Source organism: Salvelinus namaycush, chromosome 3 (genome assembly GCF_016432855.1).
Source record: "Salvelinus namaycush isolate Seneca chromosome 3, SaNama_1.0, whole genome shotgun sequence".
In the NCBI taxonomy this organism is placed as follows: Eukaryota; Metazoa; Chordata; class Actinopteri; order Salmoniformes; family Salmonidae; genus Salvelinus; species Salvelinus namaycush.
Genome location: NC_052309.1, coordinates 47,893,802 through 47,915,043, shown reverse-complemented (window position 1 = coordinate 47,915,043; position 21,242 = coordinate 47,893,802). Strand labels below are relative to the sequence as shown.

Genomic DNA, 21,242 nt, shown 5'->3' with positions numbered 1-21,242 from the left:
AATTCCTTTCACCACAAGAAGTTGTAAACAGCAAGACACAGCCGTCATCATCCCATATATACTTTGCTTTGTATGGAAAGCAGTGAACAGTATCAACAGGCAGTGGAGTGGCCCTTTACCGACCTGTAGCTAGGACCTGATGGCAGGGGGTCGAAGCAGTGATGGAGTGGGTGGTCTGCATTGTTGATAAAGTAGGCGGTTTTGGTTGAATTGCACATTCGTTCAGGAGGGAAGGGACTGGGAGTCCAATGATTATTGATGCAGTATTTGTAATCCGTGGTGATTTGTTATGAATTGAAGCTGTTAGCAAACTGAAGTTGCAGATACTACTGTTTAGGTTTGACAGAAAATGTGTTTATGTCAGATATTACTGGGATGCGTATGCAATACTTTGAGTTACATATGACAACTGAAAATTAACTTCAAGAACATTTCCAATGTACAAGTCTGCCATTTGGCTTACATTACTCTACCATTGTTAATGACTTAGTAGGCTTTGTTCAGTTTTAGAAATGTTCTCAATGAATTACTTGAAATAAACCCCAATAGAATATAAAAGCATGTAGAAGCTGAATATAACCTCAGAGACTGCTTCCATAAAACGAGACCCCACCTGTCAGTGAATTGATACGGTTCCCAGGACAATCTTGACCCTGAGTGCCAGGACACAGACAACGTGATGAATGTTGCACAAATGATTTCCCTCTTTCATTTCTTTAATGCCCCATTTGTTTGACTCTGTCTCTATTGAATGGAGTATTCCAGTCATAAGTTCTAGTCAGCCCTCGCCGTTTTTGTTTGTATTTTAGGGAGGAATTGTGTGTCCTCAACTGACATAGTTAGCACAACTTCTAGAGAATGTTTTGTTTGTGACTCGCAGTCTCAGTTTGTGGATATGATTGTCTCCCAGCTTTGGGTTTTAGAGTTCCTTTGATTCGTTAAACAATTTTGCAATTTGACTTGTTTGATGTCAGAACATCAGCATGTCCAATAACAACATCAACACAGTGTGGAGATGTGGTTCTACCTTTGAAGAAGCAGTCCTTGCTGTGCACGACGTAGATCCGTCTCTTCTGCAGGCAGGCGGTGCGGTACACCTCACAGTGGTTCTCGTAGAACCTTCCATCGGAGCCGCACACCGGCACAAAGGTGGGTCGACACTTCTCCTGGCACACACACTCTGCCCGGCCCGTCGACTCCAGCAGCACACACTGGCGGCCCCTCCCGCAGTTTGTCCTCTTGCATGGCCCTCCATTTGACCCAGAGTGGACTGGAAGAAACACAGAGAGAGAGAAACCAGAGTTTAGGTTGGAAGAAACAGAGACAGCCTGGAATAAACATTCAAAAAGAAACCCAAGGTTGGTAAAATGCCAGTAGACTATCATACTAAGACGATCCAGTAAGAAAAGATAAGAAGGATGGTTGGATAGGTTGTGCTGGACAGAATATGAATCACTTCGAACACCTGTTGTCTGCTTTCTAAAAGGAAAGTGAAAAAAACACCTTGTTTATTCAAGGCGCTGGTTGCGCCAGGTTGGCTCTGAGTGTGTATGGATGTCCATTACATTTCTCAAATGCCTGGTCAATTAAAATCTTTCCTGTCATGTTGTCAGGTGCCAATTTTCCCTAAAGGAAACTCTGAAATGGCATATTGTTTTTATTTAAAAAATTGTGATTTTCCATCCAGGTGGACTATCAGTAACATTTCAACTATCTACTAACCTTAACCCTAGCTATAACCCTAACCCTTATTCTAACGCTAACCGTAACCTTAGCACGCAGTTGCTTATCAACAGATAGTACGACCATCTGTAGAGCATCTACAGATGGAAAATCTAGACTATCCAAATAATGTGTGACCCAATATTACACACACACCACACACACACACACACACACACACACACACACACACACACACACACACACACACACACACACACACACACACTTAAACTTTCTGTGAGATCAGAGATTGTACCTTACCCCTCCTCACACGTCCTTCCTAGCACCTGTCAGTCCTGAACCCCTCACCATGGAGATCCTCCCACTCCCTTCTGATTAAAGCAGGGAAAAAGCTGCTGAGACTTGCAGCCACTCCACCTTGGATTGATCTTGCTAGGCCCCAGGCCCTAGAAGGGACCACTCCTGGAGAGATCTGAGCTGGGATTTATGGGGCCTGGGTTTGGAGTATAGGTGGCCGCTAGATTGAGGTTAGGAGCTAGGCTGGGGGAGAGAGGGGAACTGGATTGGTTTTAGCAGCATGGCTGGGGGGGAGAGAGGGGGGCTGTGCTGGAGATAGCAGCATTGCTGGGAGAGAGAGGGTAGCTGGTCTGGGTTAGCAGCTATAGGCTGGGGAGCATAGTCATAGACTAGATGTAACATAGTAAATGTAAATCGGGTACACTCAAATGAGTATAATATGTTGTGTTTGGTAAGTTTACATAAGACAGAAGGTTACTTAAGTAGGGTGGATGGTTGGCGTGGATGGGTAGGCATATAACGTGAACGTCTAGAAACCCAAAGGTTGCGCTTTCAAATCTCATCATCTCAATCTAATAGCTAATTAGCAGCTTTGCAACTACTTAGCATGATAGCTAACCCTTCCCCTTTCCAGCCGGAGCATTCTAATTTTGGATGAATAGTTATGATGGTTACAGTGGCTTGCGAAAGTATTCACCCCTTGGCATTTTTCCAATTTTGTTGCCTTACAACCTGGAAAGAAAATTGATTTTTGGAGATGCAAAATATTTTCTATTGTGAAACAAGCAAGAAATAAGACAAAACAACAGAAAACTTGAGCGTGCATAACTATTCACCCCCCCAAAGTGAATACTTTGTAGAGCCACCTTTTGCAGCAATTACAGCTGCAAGTTTCTTGGGGTATGTCTCTATAAGCTTGGCACATCTAGCCACTGGGATTTTTGTCAATTCTTCAAGGTAAAACTGCTCCAGCTCCTTCAAGTTGGATGGGTTCCACTGGTGTACAGCAATCTTTAAGTCATACCACAGATTCTCAATTGGATTGAGGTCTGGGCTTTGACTAGGCCATTCCAAGACATTTAAATGTTTCCCCTTAAACAACTCGAGTGTTGCTTCAGCAGTATGCTTAGGGTCATTGTCCTGCTGGAAGGTGAACCTCCATCCCAGTCTCAAATCTCTTGAAGACTGAAACAGGTTTCCCTCAAGAATTTCCCTGTGTTTAGCGCCATCCATCATTCCTTCAATTCTGACCAGTTTCCCAGTTCCTGCTGATGAAAAACATCTCCACAGCATGATGCTGCCACCACCACGCTTCACTGTGGGGATGGTGTTCTCGGAGTGATGAGAGGTGTTGGGTTTGCGCTAGACATAGCGTTTTCCTTGAATGCCAAAAAGCTAAATTTTATTTTCATCTGACCAGAGTACCTTCTTCCATATTTTTGGGGAGTGTCCCACATGCCTAACGTGTTTGCTTATTTTTTTCTTTAAGCAATGTTTTTTTTCTGGCCACTCTTTTGTAAAGTCCATCTCTGTGGGGTGTACGGCTTAAAGTGGTCCTATGGACAGATACTCCAATCTCCGCTGTGGAGCTTTGTAGCTCCTTCAGGGTTATCTTTAGTCTCTTTGCTGCCTCTCTGATTAATGCCCTCCTTGCCTGGTCTGTGAGTTTTGGTGGGTGGCCCTCACTTGGCAGGTTTGTTGTGGTGCCATATTCTTTCCATTTTTAATAATGGATTTAATGGTGCTCTGTGGGATGTTCAAAGTTTCTGATGTTTTTTTATAACCCAACCCTGATCTGTACTTCGACAACTTCCGCTTGCTTGGTGGTGCCCCTTGCTTAGTGGTGTTGCAGACTCTGGGGCCTTTCAGAACACGTGTATATATACTGAGATCATGTGACAGATCATGTGACACTTAGATTGCACACAGGTGGACTTTATTTAAATAATTCTGTGACTTCTGAAGGTAATTGCTTGCACCAGATCTTATTTAGGGGCTTCATAGCAAAGGGGGTAAATACATATGCACGCACAACTTTTCCGTTTATTTTTATTTTTTATTATTTATTGAAAAAAGTTATTTTTCATTTCACTTCACCAATATGAACTATTTTGTGTATGTCCATTACATGAAATCCACATAAAAATCCATTCAAATTACAGGTTGTAATGCAACAAAATAGAATACTTTTGCAAGGCAGTGAAAATGCCTTAATAACACTGTCGTCCAATCACCAATTTTATTTCTGACAAATGCCATTTACACATGACAACATGAGCTAAAAATAAATATAATTGGTTTAGGACTTTATGTGCGGGAACTTTTATTTTTACTTCAATGAAAAATCTCAGAGCAAATCCTGCATTTGCCTCAGTGCCCTGGTAGATGACTGAAAGGAGAGTGGATCTCAAGTTCTATTTTGACAGCTTCAAAGTGGAAACCAGGTGGATCAGTTGAGGTAAGAAAATTGTTAAATTAAGACCACGTTTTATCAATCATGTCACTTAAATGACAAAATATTTTGCAGCGCTGAATAATGTTGGTTGCAATGCTGCTTGAAGAAGCAGCAGCTTGCGTTATTAGCTATTGCTCTAGCTATCTATCCTCTCCCTCCATTTCTGAATGAATTTGTTTCTTTATAGCTGGAAAAACAAGTGAGCATCATTTTCTTTGTGTACTGCCAAATGTCGATAACATAACTACATTTGCCACTGGCATGGGCTAGTAAATATCCTAAACCTAGCCAGCTAAACAGTGATAGATGCAAGCTAAAACCAGGGAAAGGGAAGGGGAAGAAACAATACACTTTCTGTCTCATCTGCTGGAAGCTTGCTAATGTTCACTCAAATAGGTTTTTCCATATGTAATCGATGAAATTAGATTTTAAGTCCATAAAGATTGTATTTGTGTGAATATTGTAGAAAAACTCCCTCTCTGAATATAGCTACCATGTAAAAGATGGCTAGCTATGCTCCAACTTCAGTCTATCAGCTTTTCTGACATGGTTTTCCTGCCTGGCAGATACAGTGTCTGTTTCTACTATTGTACTATTACTGTACTAAGGTAGTTAGCTAGCTAGATTACTAAAACTACTAAATCCTAACTTAGCTAGATAGGATAGCATATTTTGTGTTTGGTTCCACTATCACTGTCCTTCATCCACCACACATTCATCTAGACACAAGCAAATTGTGATAGTGTTTGCTATAAATCAGATGATGTCATTCTGGTCCACAATCCTTTAGTAAGTCAACGTTTTTATGAGGGACAATCCCACCCTCACAGGATTGACAGGACACACACACACACACAGGACAGGCAGGTGAACATTGCCTGGCAGGGAATCGACATTCGGCCAGCCTGCTCACAGATCTGTTCATCCTATTGTATGATTGTTGTCATACCATGTTAAAACATAGAAGTTGGCTACACATAGGAGTTGGCTATTTGGCACAATCTGATGGAAGACCAAATCCTATCCAATGTTATTGGTCACATACATGTGTTTAGCAAATGTTATTGTGTTATTGCGGGTGTAGCGAAATGCTTGTGTTTCTAGTTCCGACAGTGCAGCAATATCTAACAAGTAATTTCTAACAATACACAACATATACCCAATACACACAAATCTAAATAAGGAATGGAATTAAGAATATATAAATATATGGGCGAGCAATGTCAAAGCGGCATAAACTAAGATACAGTAGAAAATGATAGAATGCAGTATATACTGTACATATGAGACGAGTAATGCAAGATATGTAAACATTATTAAAGTGACATTATTAATGACCACACTAACATTTGGCTTATAGTCAGAACAGAAAGAGTGAAACTTCAATGTACTGGAGGACTTCTCTAGAAATCGTCGGCTTTGTTACAGGAAAGATGGAAAGGAGAATAGGATGCGATTATGTTTGCGTAGCACCTAAATGTGAGGGCAAGCGGTTATGCATCGTAAGGGACGGAAATTGTTTTAGGTTGTGGCACTCCAGGTAGTGTGAATCATTGCGGACACAGTTACCTTTACTGGTGCCTATCAAAGACGTCTACACTGACACCCGTCTAGGGAATTTTGAACACAGCTCTGGCATTGAAAGATTATAAACTATTGTTCCTCCTGTGCAGGGCGAACCTGGTTTTTGTCTACACTGAGCTGACAAAGGAGCTGGGTCGTGGGAGAGGTATGGCTGTCTAACAGACTAATATCCTGAGGAAGGAATCTCACGAGCAGATGGTTCAGTATGTCCAAACACATGATGCAAATATTCAAGATTATACTCCATGCTGATGTTGAACAGAATAGAATACCCTTGTCAAACCAGATTGACCACTGTGATCACGCTGGTTTCACAGAATGTGAGCTTGCCAGATCATGCTGGTTTAGGGAGGTTATAGAAATAGATCATGCTTGATGCCATGCCAACTGAAGACCCCCTCACCCCCCAGGTCTAAGACGCTGCCCAGTGTCGCTCCCCGTCCACCCAACGCCTCCACCCTCGCCTCTCCCCTTCTTTCCCGCTCCTCACCGCTAACCCCTAGCCTAGCTAACGTTAGCCACCTTGCCACCTAGCTAACGTTAGCCACAACAAATTGGAATTCGTAACATATCATAAGATTTTTATATATTTTATACATATTGTACAAAAATAGATGGACATCCACAAATGAATACATACCATATGAAACATAATATCACATCATACAAATTGGAGTGTCCCGGATTTACATGTACTATGTTACGTCGACCGGGCTGGGTTAAATGCGGAAGACACATTTCTGTTGAATGCATTCAGTTGTACAACTGACTAGGTATCCCCCTTTCCCTTTTCTTTCCCTGAGTCCAGGTTGTGGGGGGGGGGGGGGGGCTGGATTCAGTTTTGCAGCATGGCTGGCGGGAGGAAAGGAGTGCTGGGCTGGAGTTAGTAGCATGGCTGGAGGAAAGAGGGTAGCTGGAGTGGGGTTAGCAGCTTTAGGCTGGGGGAGAGGGGTGCTGGGCTGAGGTTAGTAGCATGGCTGGAGGAAAGAGGGTAGCTGGAGTGGGGTTAGCAGCTGTAGGCTGAGGGAGAGGGGTGCTGGGCTGAGGTTAGTAGCATGACTACTTTTCTGGAAGGAGCAGCACTGGCTCTCAATCTTAACCTCAGAGATTCATTTTCGGAGACAGGTGGGGAATTATTGTCGGGGATTGATTATATTGGGTATCTGATTGGCATCACTCAGCATAATATTTCATTCAGACTTATTCAGCACAATATGTCATTGTTTGCTGTTCATTGTGTTGATCTAAACATAGAGGGTCATGTATTAATTCCCTGTTATGAAACCGCTCTAGCTCAAGACCTCAGTTCCTACTATTATAATCAAACAGTTGAAAACACAAATTGAATCTGCCTTTAGTATAATTGTATCTAAACTCTAGGAAATATTTAATAACAAAGGTAAGGCTCCACAGTTGGAGGGTAAAAGTCCTTTAATTACATAAAGGAGACTCGCACACACACACACACACACACACACAGAGAGAGAAAAAGAGACCTGAAGGCTGACCTGGCTTTGCCGTATTGATGTGTGATCTATCATAATGAAGTGTGAGGTGCCAGCCAGGAAGGGGAACAGGTACAGGACCCGAGGGGCGGGGTGGGGGGGAAACAACATGATGGCCTTGTATCCAGTTCACTAATTGTTCTGCATGTCTCGGCAAATCATCTGTGGGAATGTAAACACCCCGGCTCCCCAGTGACCTTGTTGTCAGTGTCAAGGTCAGGGACGATTACTGGATTGTTTGTATTCTCCGAGCAGTGAAGATTAAAGGCTCAGCACCGTCCGGCGCCACTGGTTGTTTTTCTTCTTCACCTCCCCCTGTCCTTTCCCCACTATCTTCCTCACTGTCTCTCATTATCTTTGCAGAATAGGCCACAATAAAAAAAAAACGAGAAAAGTTCTGGGGTCTGGTGTTTAAGGTCTTGCGGGCACGCTGATCCGTACAGTAAGCCTTTCTTCTCTACTCCCACGGGCCATGTAGCCTTCAGCTGTGACTAGCTTGAGAAGCTAAAGTGTCATTTGATAATCCTCTCTGTTAAGCTGCAGCACAATGGTTCGACAAGTTCAACCAAGCCTCTGTGCCAATGGCAGTCAGTACAGGCTGACTGACCAGCAGCGGCAGGGCCTCACATCTTTAGTCCCTGCATTCAATTTCCCCCTATGGTCATTCCCCTTTTCAATCTATTAGTCCCCCCTAGCTGAGCTCTAATGGGCTTAGGCAGAATCTAGACATTGTCCCTCATCATAATCATAGACTTCGAGAATTAATAATGAATAATTAACATGTTTAATTTTCTTTTTGCAAATGTATAAAAAATATACCCAAATATTATATTTACATAGGTTTTCACACCCCTAAGTCATTACTTTGTAGAAGCACCTTTGGCGGTGATTACAGCTTTGAGTCATCTTGGGTATGTCAGCTTTGCACATTTGGATTTGGGGATTTTCTCCCATTCTTCCTTTCAGATTTGTTATGTTAGATGGGGAGCAGCAGTGAACAGCAATCTTCAATTCTTTCTACATATTTTCAATGGGAACCAAGTCTGGGCTTTGGCTGGACCACTCAAGGACTTTCACATTCTTGTTCTGAAGCCATTCCAGTATTGTTTTGGCTGTACGCTTGTGGTCACTGTACTGTTGGAACTTAAAATCTTCGCCCCCAGTCTTAGGTCGTTTGCGCTCTGAAGCAGGTTTTTATCAAGGATTTGTGTGTATTTTGTTCCATTCATTGTTTCCTCTGTCCTTACAAGTCTTCCAGTTCCTGCCGCTGAAAAATATCCCCATAACATGATGCCGCCACCACCATGCTTCACGGGAGTGATGGTGTTAGACGGGTGATGAGCTGTACCTGTTTTTCTCTAGAAATAGCACTTTGCATTCAGGCCAATGAGATACAATTTTGTATCATCAGACCACAGAATCTTTTGCCTTATGCTCTCAGTCTTTCATGTGCCTTTTTGCAAACTCCAGGCATGCTGTCATGTGCCTTTTTCTCAAGAGTTGATTCCATCTGGCCACCCTTCCTTAAAGCCCAGATTGGTGAAGTGCTATACAGACTGTCCTTCTGGCAGGTTCTGCCATCTTAGCCAATGAACTATTTAGTTCTGTCAGAGTGGTCATTGGTCACCTCCCTGACTAAGATCCTTTCTGCCCAGTTTGGTCAGACTGCAAACTTGAGGCAGTCTTGGTAGTTCCATATTCCTTTCAATTTCCCAATGATGGAGACCACTGTGCTCTTGGAAACATTTAACACTCCATTATTTTATACCCTTTCCCAGATACAGTGGCAAGAAAAAGTATGTGAACCCTTTGGAAATACCTGGATTTCTGCATAAATTGGTCATAAAATTTGAACCGATCTTCGTCTAGGTCACGACAATAGACAAACAGTCTGCTTAAACGAATAACACAAACAATTATACGTTTTCATGTCTTTATTGAACACACTGTGTAAACATTCACAGTGCAGGGTGGGAAAAGTATGTGACCCATTGGATTTAATAGCTGGTTGACCCTCCTTTGGCAGCAATAACCTCAACCAAACGCTTTCTGTAGTTGCGGATGAGACAGTCAGGAGGAATTTTGGAACATTCTTGAGATGTCTGGTGTGAACTGCTCTCTTGAGGTCATGCCACAGGATTTCAATCGGGTTGAGGTCAGGACTCTGACTGGGCCACTCCAGAAGGCATATTTTCTTCTGTTGAAGCCATTCTGTTGTTGATTTACTTATGTGTTTTGGGTCGTTGTCCTGTTGCATCACTCAACTTCTGCTGAAACCCATTTGCTGGACATATAGCCTAACATTATCCTGCAAATGGTATTGATACACTTGGGAATTCATTTTTCCGTCGATGGTAACACGCTGTCCAGGCCCTAGGCAGCAAAGCAGCCCCAAACCATGATGCTCCCTCCACCATACTTTACAGTTGAGATGAGGTTTTGATGTTGGTGTGCTGTGCCTTTTTTCTCCACACATAGTGTTGTGTGTTCCTTCCAAACAACTCAAGTGTAGTTTCTTCTGCCAACAGAATATTTTGCCAGTAGCGCTGTGGGAAATCCAGGTGCACTTCTGCAAACTTCAGACGGGCAGCAATGGGTTTTTTTGTACCGCAGGGGCTTCTTCCGTGGTGTCCTCCCATTAACACCATTCTTGTTTCATGTTTTAGGTATTGTAGACTCGTCAACAGAGATGTAAGCATGTTCCAGAGATTGCTATAAGTCTTTAGCTGACACTCTAGGATTATTTTTTAACCTCATTGAGCATTCTGCGCAGTGCTCTTGTAGTCATCTTTGCAGGACGGCCACTCCTAGGGAGAGTAGCAACAGGGCTGAAATTTCTCCATTTATAGACAGTTTGTCTTACCTTGGACTGATCAGCATCAAGGCTTTCAGAGATACTTGTGTAACCCTTTCCAGCTAGATGCAAGTCAACATTTCTTAATTTTAGACGTGTGTTTTTTGTTTTAAATCGTTTTAAGTCCAAATAATTGATTTGGCCACAGGTGGACTCCAATCAAGTTGTAGTGACATCAAGGATGATCAAAGGAAATTGGATCGGCCTGATCTCAAATTGGAGCATCAGAGCAAAGGGGTGTGAATACTTATGTGAGTGTGAGAGTTCTGTATTTAATTTTCAATAAAATTGCCAAGAATTTCTAAAAACATGTTTTCACTTTGACATTATGGGGTATTGCGTTTAGATGGGTGAGAAAAATATACAGTACCAGTCAAAAGTTGACACCTACTCATTCAAGGATTTTTCTACATTTTTTAAAACTATTTTCTATATTGTAGAATAATAGTGAAGACATCAAAACTATGAAATAACACATATGGAATCATGTAGTAACCAAAACAGTTGGTGTTCTTTAGTAGTGGTTTCTTTGCAGCAATTCAACCATAAAGGCCTGATTCACGCAGTCTCCTCTGAACAGTTGATGTTGAGATGTGTCTGTTACTTGAAGTCTGTAAAGCATTTATTTGGGCTGCAATTTCTGAGGCTGGTATGTCTAATGAACTTATCTTCTGTAGCAGAGGTAACTCTGGGTCTTCCTTTCCTCTGGCGGTCCTCATAAGAGCCAGTTTCATCATAGCGCTTGATGGTTTTTGCAACTGCACCTGAAGAAACTTCCAACGTTTTTGACTGACCTTCATGTCTTAAAGTAATGACGGACTGTCGTTTCTCTTTGCTTATTTGAGCTGTTCTTGCCATAAAATGGGCTATCTTCTGTCACACCCTGATTTGTTTCACCTGTCTTTGTGATTGTCTCCACCCCCCTCCAGGTGTCGCCCATCTTCCCCAATAACCCTTGTGTATTTATTTCTACCTGTGTTTTCTGTCTGTCTATGCCAGTTCATCTTGTTTGTTCAAGCCAACCAACGGTTTGTCACAGCTCCTGCTTTTTCGCACCCTCCTGGTTTTGACCCTGCCTGTACTATCTCTGAGCCCGCCTGCCTGACCACTCTGCCTGCCGTCCTGTACCTTTGCCCTACCTCTGGATTACCGACCTCTGCCTGACCTGACCCTGAGTTTGCCTGCCGTCCTGTACCTTTCCCCCACTTCTCTGGGCTACTGACCCCTGCCTGCCTTGACCTGTCAATTTGCCTGCCCCTTTGGGATTATTAAACTATTCGTTATCTGACGTGGTCTGCATCTGGGTCTTACCTTCATATCTCATAATCGTCTGTATACCACCCCTACCTTGTCATAACATAACTGATTGGCTCAAATGCATTAAGAAGGAAATAAATTCCACAAAATAACTTTTTAACAAGGCACACCTGTTAATTGAAATGCATTCCAGGTGACTACTACATGAATCTGGTTGAGAGAATGCCAAGAGTGTGCAAAGCTGTCATCAAGGCAAAGGGTGGCTACTTAGAAGAATCTCAAATATAACATATATTTGGATTTGTTTAACAGTTTTTTCGTTACTACATGATTTCCTATGTGTTATTTCGTAGTTTTGGTGTCTTCACTATCATTATACAATGTAGAAAATAGTAAAAAAATAAAGAAAAACCCCTGAATGAGTAGGTGTTTCCAAACTTTTGACTCCATTTTGATTTCAGGCTATAACACAATAAAATGTGAAATAAGTCAAGGGGTATGAATACTTTCTGAATGCACTGTATAATTAAATAAGCACAATGGAAAGTTGTAGGTAAAAGCCATGAAAATATTTAGCCTTTTTATGATATTTACAAGAGGAATGTAATCTAAGGTATGGACACAAGACTTCAGGCAAGCATCCATCAAATTCTTAACAGATTGATATTTGCTGTATTAATCATTTTATGAAATAACAATCTTGTCATTTTGCTCCCTTCAGATGCATCATGTCACTGTAATGAAGGGGTATCTTCAACATCTATCTACAAGCACAGTACGTCAGTATACTCTAGAGGCAGACCACTTAAGGACACGCTCTGTATTCAGTCAAGAAAATACCTCTCTTTATTTGTACCTGAGGCTACATACTGAGTCTGATTAAAGCCCGTCAACATTTAAACATCAAAACAAACTTTCCATCCAACCATCCCAAACCACAGAAGAATAGGTAGGGCCGAATCATTGAGTGACACTTGGAGAGTGGGACACTGCCTGGCCTGCCAAACTGTTCTAATTAGAGAGGAAGTGCCACTGCTCTGCTGGTGTGGGACTTCCTGTCTGTCCACAGTAACAGAGTAATCCACCCCTTCCGTACTGCTAGTCACATGTCCTTAGGCTTAAGATATTGCAATTTCGTTGGATACAGTATGGACATTGTGGTTTCCAACGTGGCTTTTGGATTCAGTGCCTCACGTCGACTGATCTCCCATATCATTCTATTTGGTTGAAATCAGATGAACATAAATCCCATTCAGAGACATGGTGTCAAACATCTCCCCCCTCTGTATGACACAGTCAGGCAAAATGATTCTGACGGACACACTGTTTTTGAATATCAATGGACGAGAGGCCAGAACTTGGGTGAGAGACAGTAGTGTATAAGATTAGTTTTCATGTCTGTGACATTGTGTCTATCGACCCCAATGGTCACATCAATTCCAAAAAGAGCTAAGAAATGAGAGGGGGGTGAAAACAGCCCAACTTGTAAGCCTCTACGACCTCCCAGACGTGATGATTTGGAGTTAATTCAATGAAGTTTACTTGACTTTGTGGTATCTGTCTTGACACTGGTTGGGTGAGAATTGCCGCCATGTCACATACAGTATCCTGAAAACAATTGTTGTCATTTTATTAGTATAAAATGAATAATTCCAATTTAACGCTCTGTTTTTTTTCTGACCCTCAAAGGATAGAATACTGAGCATAGATTGCCAGTGGTTTGAGAGCATTGTAAAGTAACTTTAAAAGGATGATTATGTTCAGTATGAATTTGAACTAAAACCATTTGTCCAATTGCCCATAAACTGCATGACTTTCATCGTTATAATATGTCATTCAATATCCTGCGCTTCTCCACGGGAGATGGAAATAGATATAAAACAAGCTAGACAGTGTGTATTCAAAACACAGTATCACTTTAAAAAGTATAACAAGTTCAAAAGGTCCTAAAACTTTGGTCGATTTTTGTAATGCAACTAACAAGGCAACTCCAGTGCAGATGACTTATAAGAACAGGACATAGTTGACAAATTACACAAGGCCTGTCTCAATATCCTGCGTGTTATTAAAGTGAATTAACTTCCTCTCCCAGCATGATTATAAAGGATGGTTATGGAAAAGGTCATTAAGTGAGACCGTTAGCTGACTGCCTGTTCTGTTTATGAGCTGCTGCTGCTGCTGCTCTGCCGCTGTCTCTGCAGATGGAACAACTTTCATTTATTAGTCATGAAGAAAGGCCATTTACCTTGGGTTGGAAATTGACCATCAGATCATATGTACTATTTTCAGATTCTCATCTGTTATATTCCAATTGTGTGTGTGTGTGTGTGTGTGTGTGTGTGTGTGTGTGTGTGTGTGTGTGTGTGTGTGTGTGTGTGTGTGTGTGTGTGTGTGTGTGTGTGTGTGTGTGTGTGTGTGTGTGTGTGTGTGTGTACACTCACGTGTGTTAAAGTATAGTAGCTAGCCATGCTGATGATGGATCTGCAGGTTCAGAGATGTTGGTCCAGTGCTGTAATGTTATTTACTGCCATCCCAGAATCACTAGGCGTTGAGCATCAGTCCACACCAGGCTCCACTCTCATTTCTCCCTATTAATTGCCACCAGCTACAGTAGGCCAACACTGAATAAGCCACACAATGCATTTTCTGCACAATCCTCACCGACAGCGGAGGTGATAAAATATGGTGTGTCATGAAAAAGCACAAGTCCAGTTCCATCTCAGGGGTGTATAATATACAAATAGATGGTGTTGTGAAAGCTAAGAAATGTCCCTCCTCTGTCCCATACAGCTACAGCATCTCAGAAATAAATTAGCCCCATATTTAGTAGACTTAAATTAAACATTTCCTTTTATTGCCAAAATAATTGGAATTGTATATTTACTGTAGGTGTGTCTGTGTGGGTTCTAGTCATACTGTCTGTGTGAAAACATGTTCATGTGTTATATGTAAAATGTGTTTTGTGCATTCTCATATTCAAAGGCAAAGTGTTAACTCGTTTTGACAGTATGTTACATATCAGAAACATGTACTGTGCGGGTGTCTCAGTGTGTGTACAGTACGCGTGTATACCTCTGTGTACATGCATGTCTATAATGCAATACGTCTTAATCTTATTGATCCCGGCTCTGTGCTGACACAACTCCTGCTCATCCCAGAGCTTTGGGAGATTGCCGGCCGAACTCTAACATCACAGTGAGGGTAGAGAGAGACAGGGTCAAGGGTACCTCACCTTTCACACAGCCAATCCCGACCTGGGTTTAAGCTAATTTGCTTCCCCTAGTCCGGAAATTTGGTCTGCAGAAAGTTATTAGTCTTGTTTAGTTTTTCCTGCAATTAGAATTTAAAAAATCATGCCACTATCATGCCACCATTTCATAACTGTAATAGCTGTAATGCACGGGTCTCTTTTAGTGGCATTCCTTGAACTTTGAGTAAGTCCTCTGGGTCTATTTCAGTTCAGATACAGTTCAGATATTGGCCACGTCTCTACCTCTCCCTCTCTCTCTCTCTCTCTCAAGCTTACACCTCCTGAGTCATATTATTTATGGCAGGTTAATACGCATACTGTGCTTTTAAATTACACAATATATTTTAAAAAGTATGCGGACACCACTTTCTGCCACACCTGTTAATGACAGGAGTATAAAATTGAGCACACCGCCATGCAATCTCCAAATTTCTGCTCTGCTAGAAATGCCACGGTCAACTGTAAGAGCTGTTATTGTGAAGTGGAAATGTCTAGGAGCAACAACGGCTCAGTAGCAAAGTGGTCGGCCACAAAAGTGCACAGAATGGGACCGCCGAGTGCTGAAGCGCGTAGCACATAAAAATCGTCTGTCCTCGGTTGCAACACTCACTACCGTGTTCCAAACCGCCTCTACTTACTTACTGACTTTATTGTCCCCATGGGGAAGTTTTGTTTCAGTGTCCTGTACACATTTAAACAAAATTTCCCCATGGGGACAATAAAGTCAGTAAGTAAGTAGAGGTGGTTTGGAAGCAAAGTCAGCACAATAACTGTTTGTCGGGAGCTTCATGAAATAGGTTTCCATGGACGAGCAGCCACACACATGCAGATCGAGCAGATCAACATGCGCAATGCCAAGCGTCGAATGGAGTGGTTTAAAGCTCGCCGCCATTGGACTCTGGAGTAGTGGAAACGAGTTCTCTGGAGTAATCAATCATGTTTCACCATCTGGCAGTCCAAAAGACGAATCTGAGTTCGGCGAATGCCAGGAGAATGCTATCTGCCCCAATGCATAGTGGCAACTGTAAAGTTTGGTGGATGATGAATAATGGTCTGGGTGTTGTTTTTCATGGTTTGGGCTAGGCCCCTTCGTTCCAGTGAAGGGAAATCTTAACACTATAGCAGCAAATGGGGGACCAACTCCATATGAATGCCCATGATTTTGGAATGAGATGTCTTTTGGTCATGTAGTGTATCTCAGCTTGTAAAAGGTAAAAGGTCGAACATCAATCCTTTTCAGGAGCCAGAATTAGAAATATTGAATAAAACATCAACATTTCTTTCTTCTAAGCTGTAAGATCTAATGTTTAAATTATGATTTGCCTCAAGGCATCATGGGAAATTCAAGATGGCCAGGAATCATTCTTATCGGATTACAATAACGGGAGAAACCCAGAATGACAGACAGAAGCTCATCACCAAACACAACCGGGGGGGAAAAAATGTAAAACCTGTACGAAATAGCTTTGACCGCTCTTTCCAAAGCAAACAATGCACTACATTGTCCAGCTGGAACCGGCATTCATCTTGAGCTCCCATCAGGCCCAGTCAGGTCTGTTCGGTGGGTGGGCGGTTCAGGCTGGATTGTGTTGACAGCAGCCTGTCATTGCTCAGGCGGTGGGGGGAGACGGGGGGCTGTCTGGCTGTGTGGAGGCCAAGCATCAGTGGGACCACCACAGAGTTCATCGCTGGATGTGTCTACTGTAAGAGGAGGAGGTGGACAAGGTGAAGCTATTGCTGGGGATTAGGGACTCTGGCTTGCAGGTAGGGAGGCTGTCTGTTTCTGAGAGTCGGCTAAAAATATGCCTCCTCTCTGCGGTATGTATGTAAGCTACTGTACTGTGAGTGTACAATATGCATTTCAGTTACAGTGAAATGGGTTCTGAATGAGGCATAAGCCCCCGTGACCCTAGCCAGGAACTTTGAGGGCATTGTTTACAATGCTGTTTAAAATGTTTGACTCCACTAAACTTTGTCAGAATAACATATACCGAACGTCTTGAGGTTGTCTTTGGCTATGCATTAATATACCTTTTCAAACATTCAAATCATCAAAGCTACGTTGTCTACTTTCCTCTCTCACCCAACATGCATTTAATCACTCTGATATCACTTTTAAGTCAAACACCTCTCTTAAAATTGTGTTACGGGTTAATTTCGAATTTGAGGTCAGTCTGGATCCGTGTTTTTTTTAAGCTAGTGCTCAAAAGGAGAGTTCATGAAAGGGCCAGAACGGAGAACACTCACTCTCAATCAGATCACAATACATAATAGATAGCCCCTGTGAATAAGTGATGAAGGACAGCTATGAGAAAATGACTTGCTGCTTAGGGACACAGAAAAAAAGCCACAAGCTCTTTCCCAAGCACCAAAACATAGGCCAGCCTTCCAACACAATAAACTGAAACATAAAGGTATATGGTGCAGAAGTGGAGATATTTCATATAAACTAGCATCATCGTCACTTAAACAGTGCCTTCGGAAAGTATTCAGACAACTTGACTTTTTCCACGTTATGTTACGTTACAGCCTTACTCTAAAATGGACTAAATAAAACATTTTCCTCATCAATCTACAAACAATACCCCATAATTACAAAGCAAAAACAGGCTTTTCGAAATTTTTGCAAATGTATTAAAAATAAAAACAAATACCTTATTTACATAAGTATTCAGACCCTATCCTATGAGACTCGAAATTGAGCTCAGGTGCATCCTGTTTCCATTGATCATCCTTGAGATGTTTCTACAACGTGACTGGATTCATGGGTTTTGATGCAACATTGAAGGTCCCCAAGAACTTAGTGGCCTTCATTATTCTTAAATGGAAGAAGTTTGGAACCACCAAGACTCTTCCTAGAGCGGGCCGCCCAGCCAATTTGAGCAATCAGGGGAGAAAGGTCAGGGAGTTGAACAAGAACCCAATGGTCACTCTGACAGACCTCTAGAGTTCCTCTGTGGAGATGGGAGAACCTTCCAGAAGGACAACCATCTCTGCAGCACTTCTAACAGAACAACAACCATAAGCACAAAGCCAAAACAATGCAGGAATGGCTTTGAGACAGGTCTCTGAATGTCCTTGAGTGGCCCAGCCAGAGCCTGGACTTGAACCCAATCTATCATCTCTGGAGAGACCTGAAAATAGCTGTGTAGCACCGCTCCCCATCCAACCTGACAGAGCTTGAGAGGATTTGCAGAGAGGAATGGGAGAAACTCCCAAAATACAGGTGTGCCAAGCTTGTAGGGTCAAACCCAAGAAGACTCAAGGCTGTAATCGCTACCAAAGGTGCTTTAACAAAGTACTGAGTAAAGGGTCTGAATATTTATTTAAATGTGATATTTCAGTTTATAGTTTTTTAAATAAATTTGCAAAAATGTCTAAATGAGTTTTTGCTTTTCACTATGGGGTATTGTGTATAGATTGATGAGGGGGGGGAAACAATGTAATCCCTTTTAGCATAAGGCTGTAACATAACAAAGTGTAGAAAAAGTCAATGGGTCTGAATACTTTCCGAATGCACTGTATGGTGTGTTGTACGGCCCTGCTTTGTGTGTTTCAGATTTGAAATAGATTAGACATTAAAGCAATTAGCATGCATGTGTAAATATACAGCACGTTGCTTTAATTTATTTAAACCAGCTGTCCACACAAGGAACCATGCAATACAGACATACTGTATGCCTGCATAAAATCTCGAAACGCAGTCGTTGAGTTGTTGATTTGCCGAATTGCAATTAATCTTGGTTGCGTTATGTACTGCATGGGAAATGTCGACAGCCGTATTTGACCTCTGCCAACAGTGTCTGGGTCATAGCCTACAGACCATCAGGGCTATTTGCTTTCTCTTGGCCTGCAAATGTCTACTGTACTGTACTGTGGGGAACCATCTTGAGGAGTCTCAGGGTAATACTTCCTGGCTATTACCCAAACAATCCTCGCCGCTGCCAATTAGGCACAGCTGTCTTTTAATCAAGCCATTTTCTCAGAGCTGTTGGAGTACAGTTTCAGCTTCTCATTAATTGTTTACGTGCGAGGAGGCAGGGTGGAAATTCTTGGTCAGCTCAGAGCATTTTCAACAGCAGACTAATTCTATAAAAAAAATTGCTGATTAGCTGAACTTCACGGTGGTGTAATACCTGTCATCAAAACACTAAAATGTCCATTCTCTCCTCTCTGTCTTCATCCCAAATGACACCCTATTCAATTTGGGATGCATCCTGTCTTCAAATTACAGGACATAACAGCCACGGGAGGAAGTAGACTGGAGAAATATCTGAGCTGATCTGAAACTATGACCTGAAGCCAAGGATTCTTTCTAAAAAACTCCTCAAAACAAAGCAACGTAGAACATTCTAAAGATGCTCACATGCAGAATAAATGAAGAGTTTCATTCAAAAGCGTCATATATCCATTTTCAGAAATTGATCATTTAGCTTTTAAATGTTTGAAGAAATGAAAGATATTGGTGTGTTTTTTCACTATCTAATCATGGCATGGGGTTGGCCATGTAGTGTAACAAATATCTAGATTATTTATAAATGTACAAATTATACATTTATGACATCAATATTTCAAAATCAATACGTGAGATCTGTATGCAAAGCATTTACATTTGAAATGGTCATTTAGCAGATGCTCTTATCCAGAGCGACAGAAAGTGCATTCATCTTAAATTAGCTAGGTGAGACAACCACATATCACAGTACAGGATACAGGATACAGACATACCATTCCAGTTAAACAATGGATGTGTAGTGTTTTGCAAAAAAAACACATCTAAAATCTATCAATTAAAAACCTGAGAACAGTAATATCGTACACACATAGCGTTTCGGAAATAAACTTTTCAAATGTACTTTCTCCCATTACACTTAAACACACATTCTCTAATTCTCTAGTCTAACATACATGCATTCAACCACATACACACACAGCCACTCAAATGCATTACTTGGGTGAAAGTTGTTTGTCGAGTTAGCCGAGAGAGTCTATTCTCTTCAAGTGATGATATTATAAGTGCAGATGCAGCGCTTAGCTCACACAGCGCACCACATGGGAATACTAAAAGCAAGCCCTGACCCTGTTGATCATTAATATTTCACAGGAAATCAGGGTTAAAATGAGTGCACCCTCGAGCAGCACATCATTTAAACACGGGCCGGGAGACGCTGGTCTCCAACATCATAAACTTTGAATAAGGCGCAGCCTTACTCCACCCAGCTTCTGTAGCTGTCCACGTGTTTCAACATTAGCTCCATTACGCTGCAAGTCATCCTCCATTTGGCTGCCGTTGGCCACCCTGGCTGGCTAACTGACTGGGTTCAACTGGAGCTGGCCGCCCTGCTAGCCGCCGTGGTGGGAATAGAGGCCCGTCATGGCCATGATGGTCTACATCCAGACTCATACAGTAGACCACAGCCACCATATTATTCCACCATTATACCACCACCACATCATGCATTCATCTTGATGAAGATAGAAGTCCACAGCATCTGAAAACTCTACAGGGGTTAGCTTCCTTGTACCCTTTCCTTTAACCTTTCCTTCATCTGCACTGACAGGAAATAAGCACATTTCCAGAGAGAATCAAACATGTTGTTTTCAACATGCCTTTTGATATTGCAGGAGACACAACGGTCAATCTAAGCGCTGGCGGTAGCGCTATAGGTCACAGCCGGAATTATGAGCACAATAGCTGTCGGTGGCACGGAAGGCCTGGGTTTTGATGAATGAACAAGTTGTAGGTGTGATGCGGGCTTGGCCACTCACTGGCAAATCAACGCCTGTGTTTGTCTCAAGTTCTGTAGGTTATTGACGGTCATTGCATTGTCTTCAACTCCATTTCGGTATATTCTAGTCCTGGTCCATTGTGGATTGATGATACAGTTTATTAAATAGCATAAGCTACAGTAACGAGTAATAGCAAAAGTATTACAAAATAAAGTATTTGCTGTGTTGGCAGTCAACATTGTTGCAATTGGCTTCAACAAACCTAGCACAGCCTACATGTCTTTACGCATCTCAATAGAAGGCTCCTGTAAATTGCATTGAACTGTATGTGTGAGACAGGTTCTCAATTAACAAGATATAGCCTAGGCCTACCGTTGATACGGCATTATAGGACTGAAACATTTCACGACGTTTGGAGGAGTGTGTCTTTGGTAACCGGATGAGAGGTGTTTTTTGGAGATGGGGATGGATACTTGAACAAGCAAAATTAAGTATGCAGGTAGACATACAGTTGAAGTCGGAAGTTTACATACACTTAGGTTGGAGTCAATAAAACTTGTTTTTAAACCACTCCACAAGTTTCTTATGAACAAATTATAGTTTTGGCAAGTTGGTTAGGACATC

General features: G+C 42.0%; 1 protein-coding gene across 1 annotated transcript in view; it reads right to left on the bottom strand.

Annotated features, from left to right (window-relative positions):
* Positions 1-21,242, bottom strand: part of LOC120043896 (follistatin-related protein 4-like) — a 288,303-nt gene that overhangs the window by 119,824 nt on the left and 147,237 nt on the right. Inside the window, exon 2 of the mRNA XM_038988499.1 lies at positions 1,028-1,270. Within this exon, the coding sequence (XP_038844427.1) occupies positions 1,028-1,270 (243 nt within the window). The remainder of the gene's footprint in view (positions 1-1,027; positions 1,271-21,242) is intronic.